Here is a 13,929-nt window from a genome sequence, read left to right on the forward strand (position 1 = left end):
CATTTATAAATGCTAGGAACCCATACTCAACATGTATAAATGCTAGGGAACCCATGCTCAACATTTATACATGCTAGAGAACCCATGCTCAACATTTATAACATAAAACCTTGGTGTACTCAACATGTCCGGGTTCACATTCTGGCAAGTGGACTAATTGCTGGCTGTCAAAAGTCATTCAAATTTCGACATATTATTGCTTATTGCCACTTTAAGTAGCATCTACTTAGCTACATTCCGCCACCACTGCAGCAGCTGCAGTGTTAGCCTGTAGCGTTAGCGTTGACCCCTTGACCTTTACGCCACCTCAGCAGCTGCAGCGCTAGCGTTTAGCGTTGACCCCTTGACCTTTACGCCACCGCAGCAGCGTTAGCCTGTAGCGTTAGCATTAGCGTTGACCCCCCTTGACCTTTACGCCACCGCTGCAGCGTTAGCGTTTAGCGTTGACCCCTTGACCTTTACGCCACCACAGCAGCGTTAGCCTTTAGTGTTAGCGTTTAGCGTTGACCCCTCCTTGACCTTTACGCCACCGCAGCAGCTGCAGCGTGAGCGTGACGTCGGCGGGCGACGAGAACCTGACGGCGGAGGAGAAGGAGGAGCGCGAGCGCGGGCGGCGCCACGCCAACAACACGCGGGAGCGCGTGCGCGTGCGCGACATCAACGAGGCGTTCCGGGAGCTGGGCCGCATGGTGCAGGCCCACATGCAGAGCGACAAGGCCCAGACCAAGCTCATCATCCTCCAGCAGGCCGTGCAGGTCATCCTGGGGCTGGAGCAGCAGGTCCGAGGTAAGGTCCACTGACCTCTCAGAGTATAGGTTGGCAGAGACGTCACCGAGAGAGGAAAACGCTGACGCATAACATGGACATGGTGGCCGGAAGTAGGTACTGCAGCCTGGGCCATGCGTGAGCGTACACGAGCCAATACATAACACGGTGCTGCTCGAACATATATTATTTTTTAAATAGTTTTTGGCTTTTCTGCCTTTATTGATAGTATCAAGTGAAGACTGACAGGAAAGAGGGAGAGACATGCAGCAAAGGTCGTCATGAACGGGACTCGAACACGCCAGAGACCGCTTGGCCAGCGTAGACGTAGACGCCCCTTTCCGGCTCTGGAGCGTATATGTGCTCCAGGGAGGGAAAACCTTTCCTGAGATTCCTTGGGAAGCCCCGCCCCCCAGCGGAAGCATGAGCGTTGTGAATGAATTAATGAATGAATAGTTTATTTCGGTACATACATTTTTACATTTTAAAGACAGTTGTGTTATAAGGTCAAGTTTAGCACCGAAAAGTTGTAGGCTGAAGCCAAAGCTTATTCTGCCTACCCTTTTTAAGAGTAACATTAGTTACTGACAAAACAAAAACAAAGTAAGAAAAGAATATAATAATTAAAAAACAGCAGAAGCAGAAAAGAAACAAAAATCTTAATTTTTTCCCTCGTAAGGGTTGGTTTTCCCCGTGGGAGGATTGGGTGATGAGGAGGGTGAGAGTGTAGCAGAGTGGCCTAAAAAAGGCTTAATATATTTTGGCTTAGTGGTTTAAGACGTTGGCTTTCCACGCGTTGGCGTTTCACATCTGAAAGAACAAAACATAATAATAATAATAATCCTGCGACCGACCGACTGACCTGACGGTCATGTTCTGTCATCACCTGCACTAATGAGACCGACGGAAGGAATGAGGAGGATGATGATGGTGACGATGAGGGGGAAGGAGGAAGGATATCCCTGCTCTTCTTCTGCCAAACTTCATGTTTCTCCATCTGTCCTGTCCTGTTCTCACCTTCCTGTTCTTTTACACCTTCCTGTTCTCAGCTTCCTGTTCTCTCTGCCCTTGTCCTCGCCTGTTGTCTTCCAGAACGGACACGTTCCTGTTAATTGTTAATTGTTTCATTTCCAATCACAGAAAGCAGATGGAATTATTACGTTATATTCTCCTTGTCATTGCCGCACACTAAACGTTGCTTCCTGTTCTTCAGAGCGTAATCTGAACCCCAAGGCCGCCTGTCTGAAGAGACGAGAGGAGGAGAAAGTGTCCGGCGTTGACCCCCAGATGACCCTGGGGGGCGGGCACCCCGGGATGGGCGGAGACGGACACAACGTGAGCCATATGTAACACCCAGGTATGTCAAATACCTCCCTGTCAATCAAACACCTCCCTGTCAGTCAAATACCTCCCTGTCAATCAAATACCTTCCTGTCAATCAAATACCTTCCTGTCAATCAAATACCTTCCTGTCAGTCAAATACCCTGCTGTCAATCAAATACCTTCATGTCAGTCAAATACCTCCCTGTCAATCAAACAGTATGTAACACCCAGTCTGGTGCAGAAATAAATAAAAGTCTGCTGGTGGCCTGGTTAATTTTGAACGCCCGGCCTACTATTCATAAATATACGGTATAGAGCGTTGCAGTCCCGCCCCCTTTCATGACGACAAGCGGCCCAGAACAGAATTAATTTTCCCCCATAGCAATTAATTCCCCCATAGACGATTCATTGTCCCCCATAGAAGATAAATGTTCACCCATAAACGATTAATTTACCCCCATAGACGATCCATTGTCCCCCATAGACGATTAATTTCCCCCATAGACGATTCATTCGCCCCCATAGACTATTGCTATTCCCCCATATACTATTCATTGTCCCCCATAGACGATTCATTTCCCCCATAGACGATTTCACCCATAAACGATTCATTTTCCCCCATAGATTATTTAATTTCCCCCCATATACGATTCATTTTCCCCCATAGACGATTCAGAAAGATTTTATTTAAAGACTATGTACATGCCCCATAAACACAATGTTATGAGTGGTTATTTAAAAAGTAAATGCCCCATAGACGCAATGTTATGAGTGGTCATTTAAAAAGTACCCCATAGACACAATGTTATGAGTGGTGATTTAAAAAGTACCCCATAGACACAATGTTATGAGTGGTGATTTTAAAAGTACATAGATCTAGATACTTTATTTGTCCTTTAGGAAATTAGTTTTGTGCACAGCAGTCATCACGATATACATAAAACATAATGCAAACAAACAGATCACACAGTACATAGACAATAAAGAAACAGTTTCAACAGAAGGCCACCAGTCATAGTTCCAAGAGGCATCACATCACACTTTATGCACAGAACTGAGTCGGGGCCTGCTTTTGTTCATAAGTCCTATACTTATGGGAACAAACGATCTTGAGGCCCTATAGCCTGCAGGGAAGGTACCATATACCGTCGCCCTGATGGTAAAAGATGGTATTGGCTGTGCCCCATAGTCACAATGTCATGAGTGGTTATTTAAAAAGTGCATGCCCCATAGACACAATGTTATGAGTGTTTTTTTTTTTTAACTACCCCATAGACAACGTTATGCTGCGCCTCAGTAAGATGGCCGCCACGTAGCAACGTCTCTCTCCATTGTCCAGATGGCGGGTCTATAGAGACATCTAGCTTTCTTAGATCTAGGACTGACCCAACATTATTACGGCTAACGTGTATTTCTTTTCTCTTGCAGTTCCTGTTGATTGTACAGTACAGTACAGTACAGTACAGTACAGTACAGTACAGTACAGTACAGTACAGTACAGTACAGTACAGCACAGCCCTACACGAAGACGTGGCCTTATTCTCTTACCATGCATCTCAGTGTGTTTCACACGCATACACGCATGCACGCACGCACGCACATGCATGTGCACACACGCACAACCACACACACACGAACACACACACACACAGCCAGTGGCCACATTCCTGACCATGAGGACGGATTCAACAGTAAAACACACACAACATTGACAACATATTGACAACTGTTTGATGACCCTTGACCCCTCTAGCAGCCACAACCTTGGACTCTGTTTGATGACCCTTGACCTTATAGCGACACCTCGGACTCTGGAAGAGACACTCTGTTTCTTCGAGGTGTGGAGACAACGGAAGTTCCGCGGACTTCCTGTCTAAAATGGTCATGTTTTTTTGTAAGACGTTTAACAACAACAAAAGAAGAAGAAGTTGCTCCACGATGTCTGGAGCAAAACTTTGTTTGGATCAAATAGTATTTTTGGATCAATCGCTCATGTGAGCAAAGAAAGAAAAAAAAAGAATAAATGATCATATCGGTGTCCTTGGATGGATATTTGGCATTCCCATCCGAACGAACACGGAGGTCTTACTTTTCACGATAACAAAAAGGACACCAGATTATTATTATTATTATTCTTCATCTTCTGTTTGAGGAGTATGTGTTTATAGGCCTACTGTATAGCACTAAATGCTATGTTTATAGGCCTACCTGTATAGCACTAAGCGCTTGGCTAGGATGAACGTGGCCATGGTTGGTTTATCAACGTTCCTGTTTATTATTTTGTAAGAACTGATGACTGAAATAACGGAGGTGGATCTGGACAAATCCAGGCCATGCTAGCACTAGCAGCATTAGCACACACACACACACACACACACACAAGGATATAACAGATCTACAGTGCACGCGAGTTGTGCGATCTTGTAGATCCGCTATTTTCGCTGAAGAAATTCAGTTCGGAGCGTAAATACGAGAGGTCCTAGTACAGTACAGAGGCCCTTGCGGGACTCCGCTCAACTTAAACTATGATCGAGGGTTTCGAGTGCTTAAAGAAACTGGACAGCTTTTCAGAAGATTGATTCCTCTTATCTGGTGTTGCTGGTCGTCGTTTTGGCTTAAAGAAAATGATACCGCGGTCTTTTATCTAGGTGTGTGGTGGATGAACCTGCTTCGTTGGGGGTTTTATTTTTGCTTTTGTAAAAAAGAAAAAAATGTTTTAATTTGAATCGGTTGAGCCCCTCGGGCGGCCATCTTTTTTTTATGTCACTGCCACGGCTATGGAAAAACAACCAGGTAAAGAACTGCCACATATTCTATACACGTTACACACATGTTACACACACACACACACACACACACACGTGAGTACGAGTGACTGCTGCCATGACGACGTAGAATCAACACGTGGTCGGTCTTCTGCATCGCTCGCGGTCATCTCAGCTAAGCGTCCGATACCCACCCTCAAGTACTCGTACTCGGTACTCGGAACCGGCCACGATATTTTGACCCCGAGTACCAAAATATCCAGTTGACACAGGGCTAGGCTGAGCGAATGCAACGTTGTCTGACCCAACACCGCAGCAGATCGCCAAAAAACTGCCGATCTACAATACATACATGACAACTGACAAGTGTTGCTCTGAGATCCATCTGCATCTATGAGAAAAAAGGGGTAAAATAAGTGGTTACTCAACAAAAACGAAGTACTTAAAATTAAGTACTTTATCGGGACAACTGTACTTCTGGGCCCGTTCCCTACTTCCTTCTGTCCTTCCCTACTCCCTTCACAGGTGTTTACCGACCACCTAACTACGCCGGTGTGGTCTCTGACCACCTAACCGTTCTGCTACACCGGGGTCTCGACGCGTCCTTCAGTGGGTTCCAAAAGACTGTGTAAGACGCACGAAAATGTGGCGCAAATATTTGAATATATATATTCTTTCAGAATGCAAACGTTTTAAACTCAAATCTTTGCTTCTGGAAGGTCCCAACATATTTTCAGATGGGGCGGGGGGCGGGGGGGGGCGGCGGCCAATTACATAATTATTCATTTTTGCGGGGTCCTTGACATGAAATATTGAGCACCACCGATATAGAAACATGAGGTATTTCAGAAAACTGTCAGGATTTAGAAGATTTTGTTTTTTAGAAAATTTCGACGTCAGGCCAGCATGTGTTAATCAGCCGTACCAATCGGTAACACCTGTGAAGGAAGTAGGGGGAGGGGCCAGGAAGTGGGAGGGGTTATCGTGTGTGACGTAGAAGCGACACCGCCGCTGTGTCGACGCCAGCGTGTCACCGTTCACACAAACACACACATACACAAACACACATACACACACACAAGGCGAAGGAGTATTGAAAAGAGACGGTCTTTGTGTTTTAGTTAACGGCGTTTAGCTGACAGCGAGATGATGAGGTTTGATATTTCAAAGGGATCATCGATGGATGCGTTATCGTTATCGCCGCCACCTTGTTTGTGGCGAGCTCGCCCGATTGGCCGATCGGCCGGGCGACTTTGTGTGTCGCCGTCGGAGAGCGTTTGGGTTTGTTTTTCCTCTTCGAACAATTTGCAAAAAAAAAAAAAAAACTTTTTTTTGTTCGTTTGTTTGTTTTGTGAGCATCCTTCTTTTTTTTGTAGAATTGATTGATTGATTTTGTCAGTTATTGTTTGTTTTTTATTTTTTATTTTTTACTCTGTAACATAGCTGTATGAGTTTTTACTTTTTTTGGAATGCTTTTTATTGTTTTCCTTTTCGTTTGTTTACATTGTTGAAATGTAACGGCCCGAGTCCACACGTGCGCTCGCTCGCTCTCTGCGCGGCCCAACCACCAAAACGGCGGATCGATAATAACGCTGTTTTTTTTCCCGGTTGTGCGTGCCAGCGTAGTACGGCCTGCCACACGCCAGTGGCCGTAGTACGGCCTGCCACACGCTAGCGTGCGTAGAGCCTGCCACACGCTAGTGTGCGTAGTACGGCCTGGCACACGCTAGCGTGCGTAGAGCCTGCCACATGCCAGCGGGCTTTAATGCGACGTTGAGCTCTGGATGCCAGGTGGAACAAAGTGAGGCGTGTCTCTTCATTGGTGAAGAACGCGAGGAGGAGGCGGAGGCGAGGATAGCATTACTTAAATGATGCCAACGTGTTGTGCCAGCCAGGAGGTGGTGCTGTTGTGCCCGGAGGGAGGAGGCCAGCGCTCACATAGCATTACTGAATGATGCCAGGAGGTGGTGCTGTTGTGCCCGGAGGGAGGAGGCCGGCGCTCACATAGCATTACTGAATGATGCCAGGAGGTGGCGCTGTTGTGCCAGGAGGGAGGAGGCCGGCGCTCACATAGCATTACTGAATCATGCCAACGTTATCTGGCTGACGTCACGCCATCGTTTGTTATAAATATTTGGCCATTTTTTTTTTTGAATAACTTTGTTTTTACGAAACACTGCGGGCCAACTACATACGTAACATCAGAATAATCTGGTGTTTATAAGACTTAATAACCCCCCCCTGCCCACCCTATACCCTGACATGACTTAATGCCCCCCCCCACCCCATTGCAAAATGTCTAGTCCATGATGAAATTGTTGATTTATTGTGAATAAGTTCTGCACAATCTTACAAACATTACTTATGAAAAGAAACACACACAAAAACAACAATGTTTCATTAGGACAGAAATATGAATCAAAATAATGAATCAATAAGAAAGAAGAAGACGACAACAAAGGGTGGCCTTTCTAGTCATTTTCCTGACTTTTGGGGGAGTTTTGATAAAGTGGTTTAAACATTTAAACGCTCACCAGTGCCTGAAAAAAGATCCCTTCTTCTCTGCTTCGCGGTGGATATCGATCACTATGTCGTTGTTGTTGCAACCGCATTTTTGGAGGAATTTATAAATAGGTTTTTTTTTTATATATATATATATATATAAAAAATATAACAATACAGATGTATAAAAACAAAAGTAAAAAAAAAAAAAAAAAGATTTACATACATGGGGTAACCTTTTATTCGACAATGTCTCAGCAAGCACGCACGTCTCTGAAACGACTGACCGGTGGCGTTGCTCGGATTCATTGACCACAGGGAAAAAACCTAGCGTCCGTATTCTAGCTGGGGGGGGGGGGGGGGGGCTACGTTGCTGCCGAAAACACTCGATCTTACGAGCTCACAACGCGTCTAAACGATGCGTTGTGTGAGCTCGTAAGATCGGCTGTTTGCGGCTAACAAGATCGGCATGGAGGGGGAAGTACTAGTGTACCTAGTACAGAGCCCTGGGGTCTTCCCCGGTCAACTTAGGTATATATATATATATATATATATGTATATGTATATGTAGGTTTTGAAGTGGTCACAATGATCCGTTCATGACGAATCCTCACACAATGTTTCTGACCAACCATACGTTTATGTGACGCTGAAACTCCACTTAAAAAAGTAAAAAAAAAAGCCTCTCCTCTGTCGTGTAAAACCAGATCTGTTGTTGTTTTGGAATATAATTTCATCCTTTTTTTTTTTTTGATTGGCATGTTCATTTATTCTACATGTACAGCGGCGCGCTACGGCCTCATCAGTATTATTATTATTATTGTTATTATTATTATTATTGTAAGCGGATGCTGATATGTAACAGTACGTTAGTTTAAACTGTAAACTGATGCTAATATGTACCAGTATTTGTTTTACCTTCCATTCTGTCAGTTCATGGTCACATATTTCTCCTCCCGTTGATTTATTTTGAAGGACAACTTTAGGTTTTATTTTTTTTCAACCAAGGTTCATGTTTTGGGTCGTTATTAGAGGAAGTAAAAGACGAGTCTTCTTTTATCGCGTATTTAGCCCCATATTCGAATGCCCCCCCCCCACCACCACCCTGTAAAAAAACAACTAAAATCGCTAAAACGCAGCTAAAAAAAGCAGCAAATGAAACGAAATTTTGAACACTCACCTTTTACTTGGTCTAATAACAACCTAAAACATGAAACTAAAGTTGTCCTTTTTAAGCCCTATTTGTTATTTTCCTCTGGCTATATTTTATTTGTTTGTGTTTGTTTAATATGTTAACCCCTTCCCCTCCAGAGATTGTGCTCTTGGAAATGAGACGGTGATCGCCGACGCAAAATTACTCTTCCTTTTTATTTTGTTGCATTTAAAGAAACGTTGTCTTCATTATCCATTGAATTTATTTGACAAAACTGGCGTCTTATTTTTTGCCAAGGGGGTTTGTTACTTATGACCCTGCCCCCCCCCCTCCCCCCCTTGACAACAACATACAACGTAAACTCACTGTCTCACTCTTCTATTTGGGGACAGCATCTACATGTAGGATATTGTCCTCAAAGTGCCTCCAGTTTCCTATTTTTTATATATAAAGTAGATATTGAGAACTGTCGTGTATATAACAGTAATGTAGCAATAAATGTGCCATTTTTAATAACAAAATGTACCCCCTTTTTCCCCTCTTTTCTTTTTGAAGCGTGCCAAACTTGATGGAGAAGGAATAGAGCGTCGCAGCCCCTCGAGAGACCCGGAAAATAATTCCCCGTTCATTTACCTCGTATAGGCTTTTCAAAACGTATTTATTTAAAGACCTTTTAAGCGTGGTACAAAGCCAACTCGAGTTGTAACAAATAACATCAAACAATATTTTTGGCCGAAGAATTCATTAGAAAGAGTAAAAAAAAACAGGAGGTAACAACACTTTTTTTGTTGTTTTTCTTCTGTGTAATTATTTGTTTGGTCCAAAATATTGTGTTTGTTGTCATGATTTGTCACGACTCAAGTTGGCTTTGTACGACGCTTAAAAGGTCTTTAAATAAATACTTTTTGAAATGTCTACGAGGAAAATGCATTAGGAAGTATTTCCTGGGCCTGACGTCGTCATGAAAGGGGGCCCTCTATACTAGAATGTCTGTGATCTCACATACATGTCATGTATTCCAAATCTGTTCTACCCGCGCACGGAGCCATCATGCATAAATCCTACCTACGATCCTACCCGCGCATGGTTACCAGACCGTGGGCTGGCTGTAAGATCACAGACATTCTAGGGTTATTAAATTGTAAAGTGAGAATATTAATCTGATTGATTTTAAAAGGTATTTGTGCGTGCTCGTGCTCCGCGGATATTTGACTGGTGTGTTTGTCTGAAGGACAAGTGAATGGGAAATGTAGTTTGTCTGAAGGGCAAGTGAATGGGAAATGTAGTTTGTCTGAAGGACAAGTGAATGGGAAATGTAGTTTGTCTGAACGACAAGTGAATGGGAAATGTAGTTTGTCTGAAGGGCAAGTGAATGGGAAATGTAGTTTGTCTGAAGGACAAGTGAATGGGAAATGTAGTTTGTCTGAAGGGCAAGTGAATGGGAAATGTAGTTTGTCTGAAGGACAAGTGAATGGGAAATGTAGTTTGTCTGAACGACAAGTGAATGGGAAATGTAGTTTGTCTGAAGGGCAAGTGAATGGGAAATGTAGTTTGTCTGAAGGACAAGTGAATGGGAAATGTAGTTTGTCTGAAGGGCAAGTGAATGGGAAATGTAGTTTGTCTGAAGGGCAAGTGAATGGGAAATGTAGTTTGTCTGAAGGACAAGTGAATGGGAAATGTAGTTTGTCTGAAGGGCAAGTGAATGGGAAATGTAGTTTGTCTGAAGACTAAAATTTTAGGAAGGGAATAGTAGTGGACAAGAGATACAGTATAGCCTATGTCATTTTACAATTGGTTGCATGCTGAAGATAGCAGATCTACAAGCTCACAACGCGTTCATCTAGAGTTGCAAATTGCGGCTAGACGGCATCAAGGCCTGACAAAATACATTTTGTTCGACTAAATCAACTGTAGATTTAGGCGCCGACTAAAACCTTATGATATTTAGTCGACTAAAACTAGACTAACACTACAACATTCCAGGTGACTGAAATGTGACTGAAACTAAATTAAAACTAAGAGACTAATGACTAAAACTAAAATCTAAATTTGCTGCCAAAAACAATGAACACTGTTCCTCTGGGCCTGTCTGATAGTTGCATCTATCTGATTCTTATTAAACAGTCTCTCTACAAGCTCAACGTCGTGTGTATCAGCTTGTAGATTAATGCCCTTTTTCAAATACCCAAAGTGTAAAATATAGTGGGTTTTAATGATCAATAATGATTCTGAAATGGGACATTCTGCTTACATAATGATTTAATTAATAAAAACAAAGGGGGGGGAGGTAATCTGAGTACTCTGAGTACTTCTTTAAAATAATATTCGTCTTTATTCAACCAATTAGAGAAAAGAATATAACCAGTTATTCATAGAATTCATTTGAGACTGCACTGCACATTCCTCTACGCTAGGTGGCGGTGTTGCAACTGAACTGACCGAACAGTGTGGCCATGTCTGCTTATTCAGTCATAAGCGACTTTTTCCTGTAATGTTGCTTGTAGTTTATTTTAATTTTTGTTATTATTGCGTTTTTTTGGGGGCGTTTGTTTCTTTATGTTTAAACCAGGGTTACATTTACACGTCAAGGACCCCCAAATTAATATATTATATATATCGGACCCCCAGTCCGTCTGAAAACATGTCAGGATTGGAAACCCTCATTTAATTTGTGTTAAAAATAAAATCCACATTACTTCATTAAAAAAAATAAGATCTACAAGCTAGCTCATCACGACGCATTGTGAGCTAGCTTGTAGATCTGCTACTTAAAAAAAAGCCTATGTATATTTACAGGCCAAATGAAACCATTATAGTTCAGCTATCAAGTGCTTCATGCTTATCTTTTGGGCATAGACCTGCTCGGCTTGTTTCTTTCACACAACCTGGCAACAACACTGGAGTCAACATCAAGACTGGATCGAGCAACTCTTCAACTTATTGATCCAAAAACATGATCAACAACATAGTCGGAAAACTGATCGGCCAGAAATATGTATCCATCGCCAAGACCTGGTAAGATATGAAGATCAAAGGAAGAATAAGATCAAAGGAGACCGACTGACTGACGGACTTTACTACTAAACTACAACTGCTGCTGTTAGCTTTATGCTAGCTATAGCTAGCTGTGTGGAGGTCATACTACTAGATGTCAACACAGGACTACATTATAACCTTCCGCTGATTTACAAGACCTCTATATTAGTTGTGGTCTCACTGTAAGTCGCTAAATGCCTACATTGTAAATGGTTATTCGACAACCTTCCACAGATATACAAGACTTCCAAACGCACATGATCAATGATTGTAATTATTCTACATGCTACTCCAGTGAACAGAATAGCTACTATAACTATACTATTATAGGGGCCTGTGGAATGTCTCCTGTATGTGTTGTGTAAGTACCGGTATGTTTTTATGTTAGGCACAAGTTGATGCAAATGTTCCCTTCATTGTCAATCGCGTTTTTAAAACAAACATTGAACTACATTCAATACATACATTGGCAGCGGTGGCCGAGTGGATTGCGGAGCGGTCTAGATACCGGAAGGTCGCCAGTTCGAATCAGCTGTCCGACACGTTAAAATTACCACCGTTGAAGTGCCCTTGGACAAGGCATTGAACCACTACCATGAAATGCTCCATGCACAGGGCCTGGCTGTAAACAAGTATCTGATGCTTAGTCCAGTTACCCTTGGTAAACTTGATTTACCAGAACGCATTTCTTCTTCTTCTTCTCAACTAAAAACTAACATTAAACCTGTAGGCCTATATCAAAAACATGGGAAAAAAACTATTTATTTACTACTTTGTTGTAGAGAAGGACAAAAAGCACAGTTAAAGTACAGTTCAGTACAAGGTCTGCTAAAGAGGATTTATAACCCAGGGAAGTACCGTGGCTTGTTTCCATTGGGGTCCTTCCTATTCAATTCATCAGTAGAATGAATGAGAACTGTACATTGTGTGCATGCATTGGGGTCCTTCCTATTCAATTCATCAGTAAAATGAATGATATTCCATAATGTACATTGTGAGCATGCATTGTGCAATGTATGGAATAGCAGCCATTTATATGTCTAATGGTGTTTAAACGAGATTAATTTGTGCCAGACATGTTCAGATACTGTGTGTGCATTGCATTTGTCATGAAACACCCCTAACCCATTCTCTCATACTACTCTGTATCTCCCTCTGTGTACTCAATATTTTTAAATATTTCTGCTCCACTATTTCCAAGCACATGAGCAGGTTGATGTGATAGTAAATGTTTAATATGCAACAACAAAGCATGTGGTGACGACAGTCCTCTTGCAGTTTTAAGCTGCCATACATAAACTTTTAGTCCAATTCTAATTCATACTGTAGTTTTAGGTGATTAGGTGACCACCGAAAAATACAACATGACGTCACTGAGCCGCGGTGGTAAGAGAGTCACCGCTCACCCAAACATCTCTGTTTTTAAGCACCGTTTCGGTGGTCACCGTATCCCCTAGAACTGGAGTATGAATAGGCCTCAACGCTGTACAAGAGCCCCCCCCCCACCACCACACTGCTCAGACAAGAGGCAACCCCCGCTTAGCTCATTTCACTGTTGCTTCATTCAGGCCCAAACATGGCAACCCACAGCTGTCCTACCAACACACACAAGGGTCTACATGTCTCAGTAGAAGAAGTTAGAGAAACCACCTCCAAATAACAACCACATAATCACAGGATTTCATGTGTAAGTAATGTGGGTTTTTTTTTATAGCCGATGCACACCTCAGAAGGCTAGTCAGGGAAATAGAGCATATATTTAAAAAAGGGTATCTTTGAAAAACAAAGAAAAGGTCAAACACACTGTCAGACACTGTCCAAAATGTTGCTCTTTATTAGGTCGATGTTTCAGTCGATTAGACCTTTATTTATCAGGACAGACAACTGTCTGTCCTTTAAATAATGTCCTTTAAATAATGCCGGATCATGGGAACCGTGCGGTTCCCGGTTCGATCCCTGTGGGCTCCCCCAGAGTTAGTGTCAAAGTGTCCTTTGAGCAAGACTCTGAACCCCTGATTGCTCCTGATGTGCTGTTTGGTGCCTTGCATGGTTTCCCTCCGCCATCGGTGTGAATGTGAATGGGTGAATGTAATAATGCCATGTAAAGGCTGAGCGGTCCAGGTACCTCGGCCGGTAATACCCTGACGGTGTGCTGCAGGTTCGAGTCCCGAACCTGTCTGCCTTTGCCTATCAATGAATCTCTAAAATGCAGCATATTGTTTATTTTCTCCTGTTCATTCAGGGTGCCCACCCTGGCGTTGTGGGGTTCGGTGGGAGGCGTAGCGCTGGTCCACTTCACCGACTGGAGGTTGTTCCTGGACTACGTTCCCTACATCAGCGGCAAGTTCAAGGACGAGGAATAGAAGCTGCTTCCACTCATCTGA

At 43.0% G+C, this 13,929-nt stretch overlaps 1 protein-coding gene across 3 annotated transcripts in view; it reads left to right on the plus strand.

Moving 5' to 3' along the window:
- Positions 1 to 9,034, plus strand: part of LOC308325470 (transcription factor E2-alpha-like) — a 64,698-nt gene extending 55,664 nt beyond the window's left edge. For 2 of the 3 annotated variants that reach the window (XM_080777963.1, XM_080777965.1), the window contains 2 exons: positions 1,979 to 2,122; positions 3,518 to 9,034. In XM_080777963.1, the coding sequence (XP_080634089.1) occupies positions 1,979 to 2,115 (137 nt within the window). In that variant the 3' untranslated portion in view covers positions 2,116 to 2,122; positions 3,518 to 9,034. Of the gene's footprint in view, positions 1 to 535; positions 787 to 1,978; positions 2,123 to 3,517 lie in introns of all 3 variants that reach the window. The other variant, XM_080777964.1, reaches the window with a different exon arrangement.
- The last annotated feature ends 4,895 nt before the right edge of the window (positions 9,035 to 13,929 follow it).

Source organism: Protomyctophum bolini, assembly GCF_963924005.1.
Source record: "Protomyctophum bolini genome assembly, chromosome: 12".
In the NCBI taxonomy this organism is placed as follows: domain Eukaryota; kingdom Metazoa; phylum Chordata; class Actinopteri; order Myctophiformes; family Myctophidae; genus Protomyctophum; species Protomyctophum bolini.